Here is a 21,877-nt window from a genome sequence, read left to right as displayed (position 1 = left end):
TTTGTTGATTTTACAATTACCAGCTGTGTTACCTCCAGCTGTGGCATGTTGATAACATTATTCTGTTTGTTACAAATAGTGGACACAGCATTTTATCTAGGACATGGTGTCAAACTCACAAACAAAGATGGCAAATCCATATTTGATAAATTATGAAATTATGTTGCAAATGTTACTGATCATTGTACATCTTGTTTCCAACATATCCCAAGATCCTTCATGCCCTCAATGCAACATCTTTATAGGAGGATTACTTAATTCTCATTTCCTCTGCCCTTTCTCCACATAAGATGCTCACATATCAATACTTTATGATCCCTTTTGATGGACATGGCCATCTTCTCAAGTGCTGTAGGAATCTCCTAAATAGAAGGGACTTTATGACAGGTAGGTAAGAATGTGTGTAAAGAGAAAACTTTGTGAGATCAAAAAATGGGTGTTTCAAGGAATAGCAGTCCCAATGATAGTATATGGATGGTGTAGGCTATTGATAAAGCTGTGTAGAAGAGGTTGAAAGCATTGGAAATTAAATGTTTGAGGATAATGTGTGGTTTGTTCGAGTAAGTAATGAAAGGGTAAGAGAGCTTTTTTTTTTTTTTTTTTTTTTTTTTTTTTTTTTTTTTTTTAATACTTTGTCGCTGTCTCCCGCGTTTGCGAGGTAGCGCAAGGAAACAGACGAAAGAAATGGCCCAACCCCCCCCATACACATGTATATACATACGTCCACACACGCAAATATACATACCTACACAGCTTTCCATGGTTTCCCGACGTTCACATGCTGCATTCAATCCACACAGAGGGCTATCCGGTATACAATTGTCAATTCATATATCTTTGCCTCCTTTCACATCCTTCGAAGTATCAGCCCCATATAAATATTTTTTCACTCATCTTTCCTTCAATTTGATCTCTTCTGCTGACTTCCATTCATGAAATAATTTGTTTGGTCAACTTTATATATTATATCTTCTTTCTAAAATTTTGAAAAAAACTCTTATGTCTTCAAACAAGATTTTATTTCACACTCTCTACCTTATCGTTATTACTCGATCAGAACCAACTGCTAACAACATTTCTCAGCAATTGTTCCAGCAACAGACTTACATGTGTGCCAATCTATCCCTACCTAGACTCTCCAATCATACAACCATATTAACTCTATTTTTCAAACCATTCGTTTTAAATTTCAAAATTTAAAATCAAATAATTACACAAATTACTTCAAAGACCCTATATTTGCCCTAAACCCTAACCCGTGATGTCCATTTGCTTCAGGTCACTTCTATAACTTAGATTCTATCCGATATTCAATAATACCTTTATCCTTAGTTTATTCCATGTCAAACTCTCAGATTTTTCCACTCTAATATACTTTTTTACCTTAACAAATCTACTGTACGTTTAAAACTGTCCTATATCACTTTAACCTTCTATTTTCCCACATTACATTTAATCAGACATTGACAGCTTTGGCATTTCTGCAAGAATAGCACAGCTTTGTCCTGTTCAATGGGAAAACATACTGTCATCATTCCCAAGTCCTGACCCATTACCTTCTACTTGCCCGCTTTACCCACCTCGGTAATGAGAGTGATTACAACATGGAAAGGTGATGATTGGGACTTTTGAGTTTAAGAGAGTGCGAAAGTTGTGAATAGGTAAGAAACGATGAAAAGTGAGCGCAAATAAGATTTATGCGATAGGTTAGGACATAGTTAGACCCAATTTAGTGACAGAATAAAGGCTGGAGCGAAAAAGTTTAAGCGAAAGGATGAGGCCTTACAGGAAGAATGTATGAAGCACCACCTACCTAAATTCTTCTTCTCATCAATCTCTCCATCATAATCTTCATATTTTCATCATTTCGTTTGTATAAAATGATTCTAAAATGCATAATTCAAATCAGAATGGATAGAAATATCAAGAATCAGTTATATTCGGATAAACCTAAAAATGAAATTACTTATCTTTAAGGGAATAGCACTTTTCTATATAACTATATTATATATTTTATTGCCTCCTGCAGCTATAGCTCGTGTTGATAGCACTACTAGTTTATCAGACATGGAAACTGCTCAGATTTTTTTCTCTACTACTAATATACTTTTTTTTCATTAACGAAATGTCTGTTATAGTTAGAGAAAACCTGGTCACTATATGCCACTTTACACCCTTCTGATTTTCCAGCTTTACATTACCATCGTTAATCAGGACACTTGCAGCTTTATGGCCTTTGCATGAGGCGAGAGATTATAGTTTTATGTCTCCTGTTAATTGGGCTGTAAATTTTACTTCTGCATAATTCGTGCAAGACCTTGCAGACCATTTTCTCTCTGGCTGACATAAAGAGCCCAGCCTCTGTTAATGAAGGTAAGAATAACAACATGGGTAAATGGAAATATATGCCGCACTTTTGTGTCTTCAAGAAAAGGAAGTTTGGTAACTAGAGTTCAAGTAACGGACAAACATGTATGAGTGCATGCAAATACACGCATTTATGCGGATAGGTTAAGCACCTAGTTACCCCCAATTATCTACGTGTACCTAACGAAGATATTTAGCTGCAAGTCGGGGGAAACGGAAAGATGAAGGCCGTTTTCACGCACGCACGCATAAGGCCAGACACTCTCTCTCTCTCTCTCTCTCTCTCTCTCTCTCTCTCTCTCTCTCTCTCTCTCTCTCTCCATATTGTATGAATAATGATTGCTCATAAACCTGGCGTCATTTGGTCGTTCAGAAGTGGATCAATGGGTCAGCCATATTCAGTAGTGATACGATTCGTGGCAGCCAAAAAAAAACTGACAAAACACCATATATATATATATATATATATATATATATATATATATATATATATATATATATATATATATTTATTTTATTTATTTATTATACTTTGTCGCTGTCTCCCGCCTTAGCGAGGTAGCGCAAAGAGACACGAAAGAATGGCCCAACCCACCCACATACACATATATATACATACACGTCCACACACGCACATATACATACCTATACATCTCAACGTATACATATATACACAGACATATACATATATACACATGTACATAATTCATACTGTCTGCCCTTATTCATTCCCGTCGCCACCCTGCTACACATGAAATAGCAACACCCTCCCCCGCATGTGCGCGAGGTAGCGCTAGGAAAAGACACAAAGGCCACATTCGTTCACACTCAGTCTCTAGCTGTCATGTATAATGCACCGAAACCACAGCTCCCTTTCCACATCCAGGCCCCACAAAACTTTCCATGGTTTACCCCAGACGCTTCACATGCCCTGGTTCAATCCATTGACAGCACGTCGACCCCGGTATATCACACCGTTCCAATTCACTATTCCTTGCGCGCCTTTCATCCTCCTGCATGTTCAGGCCCCGATCACTCAAAATCTTTTTCACTCCATTTTTCCACCTCCAATTTGGTCTCCCACTTCTCGTTCCCTCCACCTCTGACATATATCCTCTGTCAATCTTTCCTCACTCATTCTCTCCATGTGACCAAACCATTTCAAAACACCCTCTTCTGCTCTTTCACCCACACTCTTTTTACCACCACACATCTCTCTCACCCTTTCATTACTTACTCAATCAAACCACTCACACCACATATTGTCTTCAAACATCTCATTTCCAGGACATCCACCCTCCTCCGCACAACTCTATCTTTAAAGCCCACGCCTCGCAACCATATAACATTGTTGGAACCACTATTCCTTCATACAGACCCATTTTTGCTTCCCAAGATAACGTTCTCGACTTCCACACACAAACACACACACACACACACACATATATATATATATATATATATATATATATATATATATAGAATGTAGTTAACTTCCTTAAGCGGCGACAATTACTCTTTGGAGGAATACTTCAGCATTTTAACGGGTACCGGAAAAATGCAGGTGGATGAAAGGAAGCCAGGGCTCAGCACAAAGAAGAAAGGGTGGCCTAAATCACTTCGGCAGTCATAAAAACTAAAGAGCCAACTCAGCAGAAAAATAAACACATAAATCACTCACCAAACTCGCGGCTTGAGTGATCCTGTGACCAAAGCAGTATAAAATAACATGTAAAAGGAATGAGGAACATTTCCGATATCACAGATCATAAAACTGACGACATCTCATCACGTCTTGTCTCCGTTACTTTGTCATCCACGGTGCTCCAACACCAAAGCTGCCCGAATCATCATCTTGAACCTTACAGCCACAGAGATAAGTCTACCCTCCGTCTAGCACTATACCTCACTACCCCCACTGAATCCCTAAGACTAATAATTTACCTTCCGACTGTCAGTTGTCTTTGTAGGCCAATATATTGACAACATGATAAGACAAAATTTACCATGTTATTTATATGAAGAGGTCCTGACTGGGTAGGAGTTTGACACTGTGGTAAAGTGGTCGTCACTAGACATGACCACTTGACCACTGACAGCCACTTGTCATGATCACTAACACTTAGTTGTCATGACCAAAGACAGCCACTTGTCATGACCACTGACAGCCACTTGTCATGATCACTGACAGGAACTTGTGATCACTGGCAGCCGCTTGTTATGACCGGAACACTTGTCACACACATACGAGTATGACTACGTCGGATGGAAAAAAAAACCCTCCAAGAACCGTGGTGTGTAGCTGGGTAGTACTTCTACGAAATGTGGTTTGTCTCAAGCTGTGAAAAATAAGTTTCTCGATGATAGGGAGTAACATCCTAAAGGCAACGAACCATATCGGTGCTACGAGATGCCATGTTTGCTGTTAGTAATTTACTACTTAAACAGACCGGTTTAGAATGCACTCATCGCAGCCTTAGCGTTTCTGATGGAGGCATCTGAGCTTCACACACACACACACACACACAAGATTAAGATGCCACTGTCGTGGTATGGGACATGACATCATGTAACACACCACTTATTTACACTTGGAGTATACCACTTAAAGGACAAAGTGAAGGAACTAAAGCCCTACACTCCTGAAGACCATAAAAGAATACTAGCCAACACTAGAGGAAGTCGACAGACTTAGATAACATTAAGATGAAGCATGAGGATGCATGTAACATAGGTACATTTGTATAGTGGGTTTCCCAGAAAAGGCAGATGATGGAACAGGAAGGCATCAAGCCTAGCCTTCGAAGGACGCCGAAGAACGAAAGGCAGGAGGAACAGGAATAGTGCTGAGGAAATAACTCGCAAGAATAGAGCAGTAGCCTGGGGATTAGTGGGGGTCTGACAGACAGAACGAAATGCTGGGTAAGGCCACAGACGAGAGACTTGTGTTATACACTTGGGAGACAGGTCGGTCAAGGAAGGGTGTGGAGTATTGGGTGGAAAGACTTGAGAGGGAATAAATTGCTTAGGACAGTCGTAAGGCGATGAAAAAAAAAAAAACCAGTTTTCAAGATGAAGACGACATGGCACGCCTACAGGAGATCAGGAGATAACAGAAACGAAGGCCACTAGGTAAGTGAAGGGAAAATTGTACACAGGGAGGTTATTATCTGTCCGCAATGATCTTTGGGCTGGAAGGGGACCATTTTCTGTACTGAGAGGAAGCGGAAGCCACAGCAGCGGAGCGTGTGGAAAAGGCGAGTCGACATGCTGGACTTGCTACATGCACTGTCGAGAAATGAAACAAGTTAGGAATTACAGCCACCACGTTTCTACAGACACGTCGAGAAAGAAGAGCGCATGAGATGCGATACCATAGTAACCAAAGACCACAAGCAAGGCTAGGTTAAAAGCAGGTTAGGAAAGACGTGTAAAGAAGCATTGCTCGAGTACAAGGGTTGTGGATGGTTGGGATACGGAGGGTGGCACGATGGAAAGGTGAGTCCCAAAGGCAAACATATGTTGAAGTGGCTGCTTGATGGACAGAAATTTTCAAGAGACGTGGGGAGAGGGGGGGGGTGGATGTACGAGTGAAGAACTCCTCCCCGTAAAGTACAAATGGGAAATCACACACACACACACACACACACACACACACACACACACACACACACACACACACACTGGGCGTCATCTGGTCTGCTCCAGAATAGTATTACTGACTTAAAACAGCCTCGTTGATGTGTGGGTAACGAGGCAAGTCAACTTTAATGATCTCACGACCCCGGAAGCCGATGCTGCTGGTGTGGTTCCATTAACAATGGAAGGCGAGGAGAGGTGGCGCGAAAGTTATCATGGAGGGATTATCATCCTTCACATGGGATGATACAATGATCATTATCATACACGAGAGATGTTATCATATGATGATAATCATGCACAGGGATGTTATGATAACCATACATAGGGGATGTTATCATATGATGATAATCATACACAGGGGATGTTAGCATAGGATAATTACTACACACAAAGGATGTTATCACATGAAGACAATCATGCACAAGGGATGTTATCACATGATGACAATCATGCACAAGGGATGTTATCATATGGTCATCAGTCAATAATGAGGTACGTTGTCATAAGCTGATGATCATCCTAACATTCTATACCCAAGAAGGGTCAGGCAGGTTATCTTGGCTTCCTACAACAGGAAGTCTCATGGAGGCTTATTATGGTCTGTCATTGTAGAAGACTCCTTGCCTGATCGGGTTATGGTTCACCAGGACCTCCGACAACCACAACCGGTGGTCATCGAACCTTCTGTTCTCTGGCGAGGTCGAAGAGCGAGGAGACACGTCGACACATAATGTTTCCTGGTCTCATTCAAATACTCGAGACAATGACTGAGGGACCGCTTATTCGTTACGTGTGTGTGTGTGTGTGTGTGTGTGTGTGTGTCACGCCAGGATGTAGGTGCTGTGCCTTCCTGACGCGGTCCACGTCGAACTCAGGATAATGTCTGACCCTCACGCATTTCGTCCGTCGCTTAGCTCCGCGTTAGCTCTTACCCTGCTACTTGCCGTTACTGTATGCATTTTTCGAGATCAAATGGGAAGATTAAACTCGTTCTCTGTTGGCATGACAATGTGTTAGCTGTCTTCTGACCGAACTGTATAGCGTTTGCCGACCCACACTCGGGGAGAGAGTACCTTGTCAAGTCTTGCGAGTTGATCACACGAAATTTATTTTTACGATACCAAAGATTGGCTCTCCGAGCTTTCCTATGGCTCCCAGGGACCGTATGTAATTACCTGAACGATCTACCATCGTTTCTGCTACGTGTTTATGCAAGTTGACCACAGCGGTTTCCGCGTGATTGGCTGAAAATGGGCCCACTCTCTTGGCTGTATGGTGTGTGTGTGTGTGTGTGTGTGTGTGTGTGTGTGTGTGTAGATCGATGGGCATCAGGGAAGCGGGATGGCGCTGGATCCATCGTAAGAAAGTCACATGGTTAAGGTGGTGTGATCACACCAGCGACATGTACACACAAAGGGACTGACTGCTCTGGAACACATTCCTCGGTCCTACATGTCCTGGACTGTTGAGATACAGACTTGTCAGGTCTCACAGGTCCTGAACTGTTGAAATAAAGACATCTCAGGTCTCACAGGTCCTGGACTGTTGAGATACAGACTTGTCAGGTCTCACAGGTCCAGAAATGTTTTGGGACAGAGTCCTTAGGTCCTGGAGCGTTGAGTGAGCTGGGAATAAATCCTTGGGACGTGGGGCTCGCGACACACTGATGTACAGTCATCAGGTCCCCGTATCCCTGCCCAACTCTCCATGATACCACGATAATTCACTCATCAAAATGACTATAAAAATATCCCACATCTTCAGCTACTTTAAAAAGGACGTCAACTGGGCTCAAGATATTAAGGAGAGAAATAACTCAGGTAGACATAACACTGTTAGGTGCTGATGGACCAAGTCTCTGGTGTTATGCTTAGAACCCGGGGTGAATGCCTCACGAGATGTTCACGTTCTGTTGCCACACACGTCTCATCAGAGACTGCCGCATCAGCGTATGGTTACCAGGTTCCTGAGTGACAAGACCTCCTCCACCTGGCTCGACGTGTCTCTCACTCCTTCTCGAAATATACACACATATTCCTCAAAGGGTTTTTCCCCTCCTCCGGTCTCACCTCCCTCATCAAAGATTAGTTTCTACCTCGTCTGCATACTTTCCCACGAGCCCATCGGGTTGAAATTCATCCGACTTCGTAAACGCACTACGATATCTAAGCCGTGTTGCTGAGCAGCGATAAGGTTATGAACACAAGCCCCGCGTGATGGTACAACCGCAAGCCACCAAACAACAGATGTGCGCTCGTCTCCTCCGTCGCGGTAAACTAGCTGACGCGCGTCCGTCTCTCTCTGACCTCATTCAGCGGTACTCGCTTCAGGGGGAACCACAATCACGTATACTCGCGGAGGTGCAGGAGGGAGGCGTGCGGGGGGAGGAGAGCAGTGGGAAGGGGCGTTGGGGGGGAGGAGGACCTACTTGTATAACTAGATGTGCTTGCACCGCGGAGCACTCACTCCTCACCGCTGGCCACTGCTTGCTGGGCCACAGGCACCGCAGGGGTGTCCCAGACTGGAACCTCTAGTTCGGTGTGAGGATGTTAACTGACCGACTGTTACAGTGGCTGAAGACAAGTGTTCGCGGTGGTCCAGCTACGTTGCCAGTCACGACGGTGCAGTCCAGGTTGACTGTGTGAGCAAGGACGGTCAATTCCAACGGAAAGATTGTCCACATCATCATCAGTCAACGGGAAACAGTCTTGTCGTCACTTCGATCAAGAGTGTTTCAGACGGTACCATCTACCACACATCCAGTGGGACGGTACCGTCTACTACCGCAAACGGAGCAGGAAGTCCCGTCTACCATACACCTACCAGCCAGTACAGTCTACCACACGTCCAGCGAACGATACCGTCTACCACACGTCCAGCGAACGATACCGTCTACCACACGTCCAGCGAACGATACCGTCTACCACACCCAGCGGACAGTATCCTCTGCCACAAACCCAGCGGACAATACCGTCTACACATTATGGTAAGTCAAACGACACACGCACACACACACACACACACACACACACATACACACACACGCTTCAATAAACAAAAACAAACACAAAGATTCATGGCTTGCCTAATTTTGTTTACACAATCAACTCAGATGACGGAGACGTGTGGATGACGGAGCCACGGTCAGTTATAGATATCCATACTAATCTTCCCTGGATAGCAATATCTATTCTAATCTATCATAGTTGGTCCTGATGTTTCGTAATCTGTTCCCAAGTCCTATAATCTGCTCTAACTTGCAACGATGTGATCCGACGTGTCATAATCTGTTCCCAAGTGCTATAATCCGCTCTAACTTGCCATGATGTGATCCGATGTCTCCTAATATGTTCTCAAGTGCTATAATCCGCTCTAACTTGTTATATTGTGATCCGACGTGTCATAATCTGTTCTCAAGTGATATAATCTGCTCCATCTTGCCATGATGTGATCCGACGTGTCATAATCTGTTTTCAGGAGTGACAATCTTTTTTTCCCGGTTGCCTTAACCTGTTTTGACAGCCATGATATGTCCGTGAAACCGTAATATGTTCTGGATGGTCATAATTCGTTCTCATATCTCAATACCCTTTACCAGTGTCATAATTTGCGCTGGTGTGTCTGTACAATTTCCTTATGTGCCGTTACTAGTGTTGAGGTTTCATAATGCGCCTAATTCTACGACTGTGTCTGTATTAACATTTAAAAAGGAGACACCTGTGGCTGAACACCGTCTGAACCAGATGCCACTATCAGGAGAGACTACGTATATATACCCAGTTTCCAAATCGGACAGGTCGTAACATTTATAGTCAAACAGGCATCACACGATAGAAGGATCGCATCCGTTTAATGCGATCGTAACATTTCTAGTCAAACGCGCACCACACGATAGAAGGATCGCATCCGTTTAATACGTCGTTAATAATGATCTTAAGAATGCCTCTCTGCCACTCCTCGTGACACAAGTGAATTCGAAGGAACAGAGTTGTTTACTAAGCACTGTGGGTGACCAGGGGTCCAGTACTGACCTTACCGTGGCTCCGATGAAGAGAGCAATCATATTAATTGCTCTTGGCTTCTCTTCAAAACTCAATCACTATTAAAAAAAAGACTTTAAAACTTCTGCCTACTGACGGTCTTTTATCACCCAGTCTTGTCTTGTATGGTTACAAAAGATCTTTAAGACCGGATTTAAAAATACATCGAATAAATACCAAGACGAGATTTCTTAAATAATACGAAACAGAGACAAAACAGGTGTATGATAATAGGCAGGTCCCATGTCTGTTTAAGACTGTGTTTGCAACGGTTTGCTTCTCTTCCTGTTTCCGTTAACAGTATTTTTCCAACGAGCCCAACAGACACGCTCGCGTTAAACATATTTAAACATCTCAACTAGTTGCCAAGCTCACACTCGGACACAGACAGATATACTTGGCCACAGATGGTACTATCCCATGCCGTCCACAGAACTGGTTTATTGAAGAAAAAAAAATAAATGCAATGTGAGTAATGACTTTGTTCACTCTGCCAGAAAATTGAAGACAGAAACCTATCTATTTAGTGATCAAGTCACCACAACGCACACACAAGCGCCAGACGGGAGCGGTCCCGTTTTCTATACGGTCCTACCAACTCACCCAGAATCAGGGGCCTACTTAAGCATTACCGCCAACTTTCCATAGGACTCGCTTTGCATAGCACTATAACTCTTATTTGAGGCAGATTTCACCTTCCATTTGTACGACCAGCCAACCTGACTAACAATTAAGCATAGTGGTCCTGTTATGAAACTTGCGACATAGCATGTGTCAGACATGTATCCATGTATACATACACAATCACAGGCAGACACACACATATACACATGTACATCCACACATACACACACACAAATATTTTCATAAATAATTACATCTTCGTCGGTCCATTTACTCAAACTCGCTTAAGGTAAACCATGTCTCCTGTTTCAGAGGGCGGCTCTGTTGGTGGGCGTGGCTGTGGCTGTGGTGGGCGGGGTCGAGGGCCTCGGGATAGCACAGCCCCTCGCTAGGCTCTTCAGGAACCTCCAGTACCAACGCGATGCTGCCAACACGCTCCTCACCCCTAGCACAACGGCCAACAGGGATGACGACATCTACTACCACCACCACCACCAACCCCACACCCCCAACCACGACACACACACCCACGACGGCTACATTCACGTCAGCCACAACTACGATGACCAGAATCACGACGGCCACAACTACGACTACAACAACTACTACGAAAGCCACAGCCATCACTACGACACCTCCCACGGCCTCCTACGACTACCCCCACACCACGGACGACGCCTACACCTACGCATCCCCCGACGACGATTTCAACACGACCGCCAGCAGCTACACTCGGGCACACGACCAGCCGACCCTACCAGCCGGAAAGGACAACAAAATGGGTAGTGCTGGCTACGAGCACGACACCCACTACCATTACAACCAACACCACCATCACCACACTGGGTATGTTATGACCTTCAACCCCCACTCTGTACATGACCAGCACAACTCTATATATATATATATATATATATATATATATATATATATATATATATATATATATATATATATAATATTCCGGTGAATGGATATAGGAAACAGAATTGTCAATGAAGCTGGTAAAGTAAGATTTCACTTATTCTGCATATGATTTTGATATTTCTACAGATATCAATAGTCTAATGTGGAAGATAAGCATGATACTTATCTTCCCACTTGTAGTCTATCTGCACTTATACTTATCTTCCCACTTCACACTTGTAGTCTATCTCTACTTGTGGTAACAGCGTCACCACATACATTATATCTAGCATTGGTAACACCGTTACCATCAACGTCATAACAGTGGTAACACATCCCCCATCATAATGCTAGGTAACAGCAGTAACACCTTCGCCAGTAACATTATAGGTAACAATGGTAACAGTGACACCAGGGACATGAGGAGAAGAGGTTTAAGGTGTAAGTATCATGAGACGAATCACGTGTAGCAACGACTTGATTCATGGCAAAAGGTATCCATCAGATGATGATGACCCACACCACCGTCTGTGTGAGCCATGCATCGAACCATGAGCCTGGTGATGACATCGGGACCCCAGCACCATGCATCGAACCATGAGCCTGGTGATGACATAGGGACCCCAGCACCATGCATCGAACCATGAGCCTGGTGATGGACATCGGGACCCCAGCACCATGCATCGAACCATGAGCCTGGTGATGACATCGGGACCCCAGCACCATGCATCGAACCATGCATGAGCCTGGTGATGGACATCGGGACCCCAGCACCATGCATCGAACCATGAGCCTGGTGATGGACATCGGGACCCCAGCACCATGCATCGAACCATGAGCCTGGTGATGGACATCGAGACCCCAGCACCATGCATCGAACCATGAGCCTGGTGATGGACATCGGGACCCCAGCACCATGCATCGAACCATGAGCCTGGTGATGGACATCGAGACCCCAGCACCATGCATCGAACCATGAGCCTGGTGATGGACATCGAGACCCCAGCACCATGCATCGAACCATGAGCCTGGTGATGACATAGGGACCCCAGCACCATGCATCGAACCATGAGCCTGGTGATGGACATCGGGACCCCAGCACCATGCATCGAACCATGAGCCTGGTGATGGACATCGAGACCCCAGCACCATGCATCGAACCATGAGCCTGGTGATGGACATCGAGACCCCAGCACCATGCATCGAACCATGAGCCTGGTGATGACATAGGGACCCCAGCACCATGCATCGAACCATGAGCCTGGTGATGGACATCGGGACCCCAGCACCATGCATCGAACCATGAGCCTGGTGATGGACATCGAGACCCCAGCACCATGCATCGAACCATGAGCCTGGTGATGGACATCGAGACCCCAGCACCATGCATCGAACCATGAGCCTGGTGATGACATAGGGACCCCAGCACCATGCATCGAACCATGAGCCTGGTGATGGACATCGGGACCCCAGCACCATGCATCGAACCATGAGCCTGGTGATGACATAGGGACCCCAGCACCATGCATCGAACCATGAGCCTGGTGATGGACATCGAGACCCCAGCACCATGCATCGAACCATGAGCCTGGTGATGGACATCGAGACCCCAGCACCATGCATCGAACCATGAGCCTGGTGATGGACATCGAGACCCCAGCACCATGCATCGAACCATGAGCCTGGTGATGACATAGGGACCCCAGCACCATGCATCGAACCATGAGCCTGGTGATGGACATCGAGACCCCAGCACCATGCATCGAACCATGAGCCTGGTGATGGACATCGAGACCCCAGCACCATGCATCGAACCATGAGCCTGGTGATGGACATCGAGACCCCAGCACCATGCATCGAACCATGAGCCTGGTGATGGACATCGAGACCCCAGCACCATGCATCGAACCATGAGCCTGGTGATGGACATCGAGACCCCAGCACCATGCATCGAACCATGAGCCTGGTGATGGACATCGAGACCCCAGCACCATGCATCGAACCATGAGCCTGGTGATGACATAGGGACCCCAGCACCATGCATCGAACCATGAGCCTGGTGATGGACATCGAGACCCCAGCACCATGCATCGAACCATGAGCCTGGTGATGGACATCGGGACCCCAGCACCATGCATCGAACCATGAGCCTGGTGATGACATAGGGACCCCAGCACCATGCATCGAACCATGAGCCTGGTGATGACATAGGGACCCCAGCACCATGCATCGAACCATGAGCCTGGTGATGGACATCGGGACCCCAGCACCATGCATCGAACCATGAGCCTGGTGATGACATAGGGACCCCAGCACCATGCATCGAACCATGAGCCTGGTGATGACATAGGGACCCCAGCACCATGCATCGAACCATGAGCCTGGTGATGACATAGGGACCCCAGCACCATGCAGTGATTCCCCGCCTCAACCTCTACTTATATATACTTAGGGTTAACAACCATAGGTGACATGTATAACGAGGTTGTTGGGTGATTTCTTACAAATATAATGACAACAAGATGGTCAACCCCTCGCGTTCGATAAGAAGAGGCTAAACTGGATCACTATGAAAAAAAAAAAAACTTTATCAAGATCACATCAGTGAACCTCTTAGAACCTTGAGTGTTTCTCACAACCTTTTGATCATAGTGTTATCTGATGCCAAGCCACACATCAGAAGATACCAGGATCCTCCACCCTAGCGTACCACCCTAGCCTACGAGAGGTGAGTGTGCTGTGTGCGGGGCGTCTGACAGGATCCCCCCCCCACACACATGACCCTGGAGGTCAGTGGACAGTAGTGTGTGGTTGGTGTGTGCTCAGTCTGTCCGTCTCAGCCTTCGGGGAATTTCAGGTCGAATTTGTATCGAGTGGATGTGACACAGCAACTTTCTTTTTTATTCCCCCCTGCTGTAACGTCCTTCTTCCTATGGAATGACCATGGGTAGAGAGAGAGAGAGAGAGAGAGAGAGAGAGAGAGAGAGAGAGAGAGAGAGTGATTTTGTCGAGTTCTTTTTCACACGTCTTTTTCTTGCTGAGTGCGCGCGCATGACTGAGGTTCATTTTGCCTGAGCAACCTGGGCAAAATATTCACATGTGCAGCATGATGAACACGCGGAGGTCCCAGATTCCTCAGAGGAAAGCGATCGAAAAAAAAAAATAATAATAATAATCTCACACTAGCACGTTTCTCCTGACGCAGTTATCACCGGGAGAGCGACGCGCACGGTGGCCACGGGTACGGCAAACACCCTCGCCCCCCGAACCCCAGGCGAGCGGGCTACCAAAACAACCCTTGTCTCGACATGCACAGCGGCTTCTACAGCGGCAACCTGTGTCTGGACGTGCCCAGGATGCTGCCCATCGCCGGCCTAGTCCTCCTGACGCAGTTTCTCGTCGGCTTCTTCGTCAGCCGCTACTGCCCCGCCGAACACCCTCACGTTCACTACCGCAGCCCTGTCATCTTCAACGTCACCAATGGCAACAACATCAGGGTTGGCACCAGGGGAGGTGACCAGGGCCAGGGTCAGGGCCAGGGTCAAGGTCAGGGCCAGGGTCAAGGTCAGGACCAGGGACAAGGACAGGACCAGGGACAAGGTCAGGGCCAGGGACAAGGTCAGGGCCAGGGACAAGGTCAGGGCCAGGGTCAAGGGCAGGGTCAAGGGCAGGACCAGGGTCAAGGACAGGGTCAAGGCCAGGGTCAGCAAGGTGCTGGTGGTGGAGCAGGGGGCGCGGGAGGGGGCGGAGGCGTGGGAGGGGGCGGGGGCGCGGGCGGGGGCGGCGGAGGCGGGGGTGGAGGTGGGGGTGGCTTTTTCGGTGGCGGTCTTTTCGGCGCTGGTGGCAACAGACGACCCGGCGTTCGTGTTGGTGTCAATGCAACTGGTCGTCCTACTGCTGACGGTGGTGGTGAGGACAGTCGTCCCAGTCGTCCAGATGGTTTCGGCGGTGGTGGCAACAGACGACCCGTCGTTCGTGTTGGTGTTAATGCAACTGGTCGTCCTACTGCTGACGGTGGGGGTGACGACAGTCGTCCCAGTGATGAAGACGGTCGTCCAGATGATGGTAATAGTCGTCCACCTGATAGAGAGAGTGGTCCTACTGCTGCTGCTGGTGGGGGGGAAGAAGATGGTCGTCCCAGTGACGTTAACGGTCGTCCAGATGATGGCACTGGTGGTCGTCCACCTGACGGCGACAGTCGTGCCAGTGCTGGTAATCGTCGTCGCCGATCAAGCCAAGGAAGGAGTCGGGGTCACCGTCTGGTTGTCGGAGCCCTGAATGTGTTGCGTCTGCTGGGTCGTGTTGGCTGGCCAAGGGACCGTCCCACGTTCTCGTGGCCAGACCTGGCCAGTGTCGTCAGGTTGCACCTCCTGCCCTCGGGAGGAGCAGCGTCAGCAGAAGCAGCAGCAAAAGGAAGGGCGGAGGAAGGATCCCGCTTCCTAGGTGTGCCCACCATCTGCCCGCTCCTTGCTAGGTATATTCGACGCTGATGTATTCCATCTTTATGAAACTCCCGCAGCAGCGCTCAGGGAACAGGCCACGTCCAGCGGGCGAAATCCTATAGTTATCTTATGTATTTATTTATCATCTACTGATCTCAGTATGTATTGTATCAATAGAGTTAAAATAAATTCTAAATGGTTTTACTAAGTCACAATCCGACCACTACAGTTCCCCGTGTACAAGACTGATCCACGAAGAGAACTTTCATTTCTCGTTCCCCCAGATTGACCTCCTGAATTCAGCTTGTATATAGATGATCATCAGGACAGAACAAATCTACCTCCCGATATTTGAATCATACTAGATAAGTTACCCCAAATTTATAGTTTTCTTCAAATATTTTCTATTGTCAAACAGAAAATGTCTTAATTACGGTATAACTCAACTATACGACTTTAGTCATTTACATCACTAACAACCCCTTGTAAAATTCGTCAGAGAAGATTCTCACGCAAGTACGTTTCATGGTGGGAGGAAAGAGCACCTTCAGAGTACGTCCGAGTGAGAAGCAGGAGTACCTTCAAGCCGTGTCTGTGTGGAAGGCAAGACTCCCTGCAAGACGTGTATGGTTGAAAGAAAAGAGTCGCTTACATGGCAAAGTCTGAAGACGAGACGAGGACTTTGGAGTGTCAACATTATGGTAGGAATAATATCTTACCAATGACAAGCTCACATAGCGAAAAATAATTCATCCAAAACTAAAGCTGCCAAACAAGTAACTACTACCTATCATCGAGTCTGCAAACAGAAAAGGACTCGTACGACAATGGTTCCAAATTATACAAACGATTGAGAAAATAATTTTCTTTGCCAATTAGTACATTCATCTTCCGTCATTCGGCGTATGCATAGTGCTAGACAGCTGCCTTATATAATATATTGGTAACATTACCAAGCAGACATACGGTTATGTACGGACGCGTTCCTGTCTCATTAAAATTACCGGGAGTTCAAGATCCTGTATACTACACTGATGGTAGTGACGTAACAGTAAATGTGGAGGCGTGGCATTTGTTATTATTGATGAACTGTCACAGAATACTGAAAAGCTTGAGAACCACCAAAAAGGCAGACAGCATCATTAAAAGGCAAAACTGCTGGTCTACAGTTCACATTACCGTATGCAACGAAACACCTGTTATGAATAATATCCTATATAATTTGGAGGTTAACGAAGAAAAGTTGCCTTAATGAATGAAGATTAACTTTACCCCCTACTGTGTAATGTGCAGAGGATGTGGCAGCGCTTAGACACTAGCTGTGTGGTTTAAGTGTGGCAGTCTGTACCCTTTCATTTCAATTTGTCACTTCTCAAAGGGGGAAACACACACACACACACTGATCAAACTAACGCTACCTGAGTGGGTATAAGAATTTGGAGCAGCAACATAAAGGAGTCACCAAAAAGACATATTGGTGGAAATTTCTCTCAAAAAAACAATTCTGGGATACGAAGCTGACCTCCTTATAAGGTGTTCATCCTTATAAAACCGATGATCATGATCATCCTTATAAAACCGATGATCATGATCATCCTTACAAAACCGATGATCATGATCATCCTTATAAAACCGATGATCACAATCATCCTTACAAAACCGATGATCATGATCATCCTTACAAAACCGAGACTACGACGTAATCCAGTGGCTGGGATGGATAACACTGTTCTCCCTTTAACTAGTCTCATCGACTTGTTTTCACTCATTACTCAGAAACATATGTACGCTGGTAACCCCACAACCAACAAACCACAGCTAGTCACGGTGGTATAACCAGAAACCCCACAACCAACAAACCACAGCTAGTTAGAACGAACGAGAAAAAAAAAACTAAACTACTGTTATGTATATTACGGACATAGCCAGATACTCTGCTCAATAATAATAAAGTTACACAAAAGGATTACACAAATAATTCTTTAAATTCCAGAAATACACCTTTTAAACGTGTTACTCCGCTTTTGCTATGGCAATAAAACTCGCAAATTTCATATTACATGATTTGATTCATAGCAAAATGAAAGATAGCAATAAATTTGCAGAAATACGACTTGAATACCTAACAACTGCAGCTCAATTCGAGTTTAGAGATTTGCACTATCAAAAATACTAATTCAACAAAAATACCAGTAAATCCAGCTGCCACTCAGATGACTTCTGAATATAAAAGGCAGTAGCAGTAACTGACATGAAAATAAGACAAAATTGGTGTTACTCCTCCCTGCAAAATATTAAAAATATGGTTTGGAGTGATCTCTTCCTATGAGTACCTTAACCTGCTACAGTATCAAAACTCGGCATTTCTTAAGCCCTAACTATACAGCGAGATCGTGATTGAGGTACAACGTTTGGACGTACATGTTTATTCATGTTAGAGTTTATATGAAATTCTGGGTACATATGTGGCGAATGAATGTATGTACATCGGTACGTACACATTTGGATACATGTACATATGCGCAAGTACACGTGTATATGACAATGTATGCTTGTGTTCATATATCTATGTATGTATGCATATTCAAGTATAAACGTATAGGTGCATGCTCCCGTGTGCATTAATGGGCATTTACATAAATACACATGTATATGTATACCCCGGCAACAGGCTGATAAACATACAAAACCTTTGAAACTCAAACTTCATAATATAAACTAATGGCCTGACTGCGGGTTCATACCCAATCCTATGATGTCTTCTTAACAGATTTGAATTCACACCCCTTATTAATGAAATAACTATCTACTTCCCCTTCCGAGAGCCTAATGATTGAATTACAACTTACCCATCAGCGGTTGGAACAGAAGCGTTAAGTAAACCGGACGAGAGAGCGGCGCCTACGAACAGCCAGGGATATTAGAACCATCAACGTCAAGCTCCATCTCCTTCAAGAGTTCCAAGACCATCCTCTCATTATGCATGTGGGCCTAATATGCACAAGATACACGTACACTGTTGCCGCTGAAGTCGTCACGTCTCGTCTGCCAAAAAAAATGGCGCGAGCTTTGTTTATATCCTAGAGGTTTAGTACCATGTCATCTTTTGCCGACCTATTTTAATCTTCATAATTGTCCACTAAAACTTGACTTTAACCTACACTAACGATACTGATTAATTGTATTTGTAGTAAAAATGTATTAAAACGAAACTGGACGCGTTCACAATACATATTCGGAATTTAATTAATTTTACCAGTCGTACCTCCGCCAATCAGACATACGAAAACACTTCGCCATGTACAAAAAAATTGGAACTTTTAACACGGGATTTTTTCGTTTATAGTAATTATTTATCTTGATGAATCCTTTTCGCTATTTCTAGAATAGTTCTCTTGTTCTACATTTCTCAAGCCAATTTTTTTGTTTTTCTCAAAGGGTCAATATCTCGTGGGAAAACTTTTGTCACTTCGTCGCTTGTCAAAATGATTGCTTTCGAAGGCACTTTATCCTTTTTGCTCTGGAATCTATAACTCTTCTATATTTTCATAACCATCAACCATTCCATAACTCTTCCTTAAATTCGGGGTTTTAGGTCCAAAAAGATCAGTCGACTCGTCGAGTTTCAATTGGGGGAAGGAAAATATCCGGAGACAGACGACGTCTTCCCCGCAAACTAATTCTCCGTTCGTTCACTCTGGACTTTGTAATTCTTTGTTAATTACTTAAGCTAAAAAATGTCTATAATCTATTGTATCGTAAAAGGACGATTTTTTTCTCTCCCAATACAATTTAATATTTTGGTCGTCACTTTGTGCGTTTGTAAATGTGCGACTGCCAAAAGTTAACGTTGTACAGCATTAGAGTAAATTCACCATCATAACTAAAACCTCTTTTGTGATATTTATCACGTTTTATATATATATATATATATATATATATATATATATATATATATATATATATTCTTCATTTGATAAGGTTACCAGATCCTACCAACTAGATAAACCTATAAATAAATGTTTCTGCCTAACATACTGTGTTCTATCCATACCAGCTTTGTAACCTAGACCAATATATCTTAAATTTACGTTCTTCCTTACTGAATGTGTTGAAGCTTTAAATCCAATCAATTGCAACGTTAAATCCTTCTTTTTTCAGTGCGTTACATATTAAAACCCAAATGCTTTAAAATGCTGTAGCATGTTACCATGGGAAGAGAGGTTCAAACCACGAGAGCTTTCTTAGTTTCATTTATACGTAAATATAGGTTGGTTAAGGTGCATTTCTCGCCCTTCCGTGCTTGAAATAGCCACGAGTTACGGTACGTTCCCTTTCACACGATCACTTACAGAAATATGTACCTTTGAATAATTCAACGTGGCATCAACTTAGTCAAAAAATACAAAAATAAATTACAGACACACTTATCAAGAGAATGCATTATATGGTACTTAAGTATTCGAAGCCTCGTTGGAGGAGCCAAATCCTATCTCATCATGCAAGTCAAATTCTTTATTGTGTAAGTTTGGTTTTGAACTGCGTAATAATGTAATAAATCTTTCTTCAGTTTTTAATCTTATGGTGAAAATTGTATGGCAAATATGAAATAACATATCGCTTTAATACATCATTAAATTTTTAATATCATCAATCACCCATCCATACGTCTCCAACGTATCCCATCGTTACAAACGAAAATCATGTTAACGAGGACCCTTGGTTACCAAGCCAGTAACAGCTTGTAGTAGTAGCAGCAGCAGGAGGAGCAGCTAGTGTGTGTACACAGTGCACGTCAAGACGTATCACACAGCCTCACAAGCAGCGAGGCCTTGTGAGGCGTCATGTCCTCCCTGAGCAAGTCAGGCAGGGATCACTACCTCGTATTTTCCCATAAGGAGCGATAGATGCGAGGCTTACAGTCACACATGGCCAGCTTCCCCTCGACTTCATGCTCACCAACGGTGGCTGGTTCCCTCGACGCCTTCCCCGTCAATTGTGGTTAATTACGAAGGAATTGCTTTGGGTACACTGGAGTACAGACCTCAGCCTGTTACCTCGGGGTCTGACAACGTCTTCAGAGACGGACCGACCTCCTCCGCGACATCTGTGGTTGGGGCGAGATTTTCTACGTCGACATAACGTACATAGTGTGTGCGTGACACATTAAGTGCATGGTATGCGTGACACATTAAGTGCATGGTATGCATGACACATCAAGTACATGGTGTGCGTGACACATCAAGTGCATGGTATGCATGACACATCAAGTACATGGTGTCCGTGACACATTAAGTACATGGTGTGCGTGACACATTAAGTGCATGGTATGCATGACACATCAAGTACATGGTGTGCGTGACACATTAAGTACATGGTATGCATGACACATCAAGTACATGGTGTGCGTGACACGTTAAGTGCATGGTATGCATGACACATCAAGTACATGGTGTGCGTGACACATTAAGAACATGGTGTGCGTGACACATCAAGTGCATGGTATGCATGACACATCAAGTACATGGTATGCGTGACACATCAAGTGCATGGTATGCGTGACACATCAAGTACATGGTGTCCGTGACACATCAAGTAGATGGTGTGCGTGACACATCAAGCACATGGTGGGCATTACACATCAAGTACATGGTATGCATGACACATCAAGTACATGGTGGGCATGACACATCAAGTACATGGTGGGCATGACACATCAAGCACATGGTGGGCATGACACATCAAGTACATGGTGGGCATGACACATCAAGCACATGGTGGGCATGACACATCAAGTACATGGTGGGCATTACACATCAAGTACATGGTATGCGTGACACATCAAGCACATGGTGG

The 21,877-nt window shown here is 44.8% G+C and overlaps 1 protein-coding gene across 1 annotated transcript; it reads left to right on the top strand.

The window, feature by feature from the left end:
• The first annotated feature begins 10,990 nt into the window (after window positions 1-10,990).
• On the top strand, window positions 10,991-16,069 carry LOC139746444 (uncharacterized). Its single transcript, XM_071657696.1, has 2 exons — window positions 10,991-11,519; window positions 14,785-16,069. Exons 1-2 carry the CDS (start codon window positions 11,095-11,097, stop codon window positions 16,067-16,069), a joined length of 1,710 nt encoding a protein of 569 aa, XP_071513797.1. The 5' UTR covers window positions 10,991-11,094.
• The last annotated feature ends 5,808 nt before the right edge of the window (window positions 16,070-21,877 follow it).

This window comes from Panulirus ornatus, chromosome 65, assembly GCF_036320965.1.
Source record: "Panulirus ornatus isolate Po-2019 chromosome 65, ASM3632096v1, whole genome shotgun sequence".
NCBI classification, from domain to species: Eukaryota; Metazoa; Arthropoda; class Malacostraca; order Decapoda; family Palinuridae; genus Panulirus; species Panulirus ornatus.
Note: the sequence above shows the minus strand (reverse complement) of the source record. Positions and strands in the feature narration are given on the sequence as shown.

What these genes read in the sequence shown, in the direction of transcription:
- LOC139746444 (XM_071657696.1), top strand. Translation starts at nt 11,095, where the DNA reads ATGCTGCCAACACGCTCCTCACCCCTAGCACAACGGCCAACAGGGATG. An exon ending in CACCACCATCACCACACTGG is followed by an intron (nt 11,520 to 14,784) that starts GTATGTTATGAC and finishes CTCCTGACGCAG; the next exon opens with TTATCACCGGGAGAGCGACG.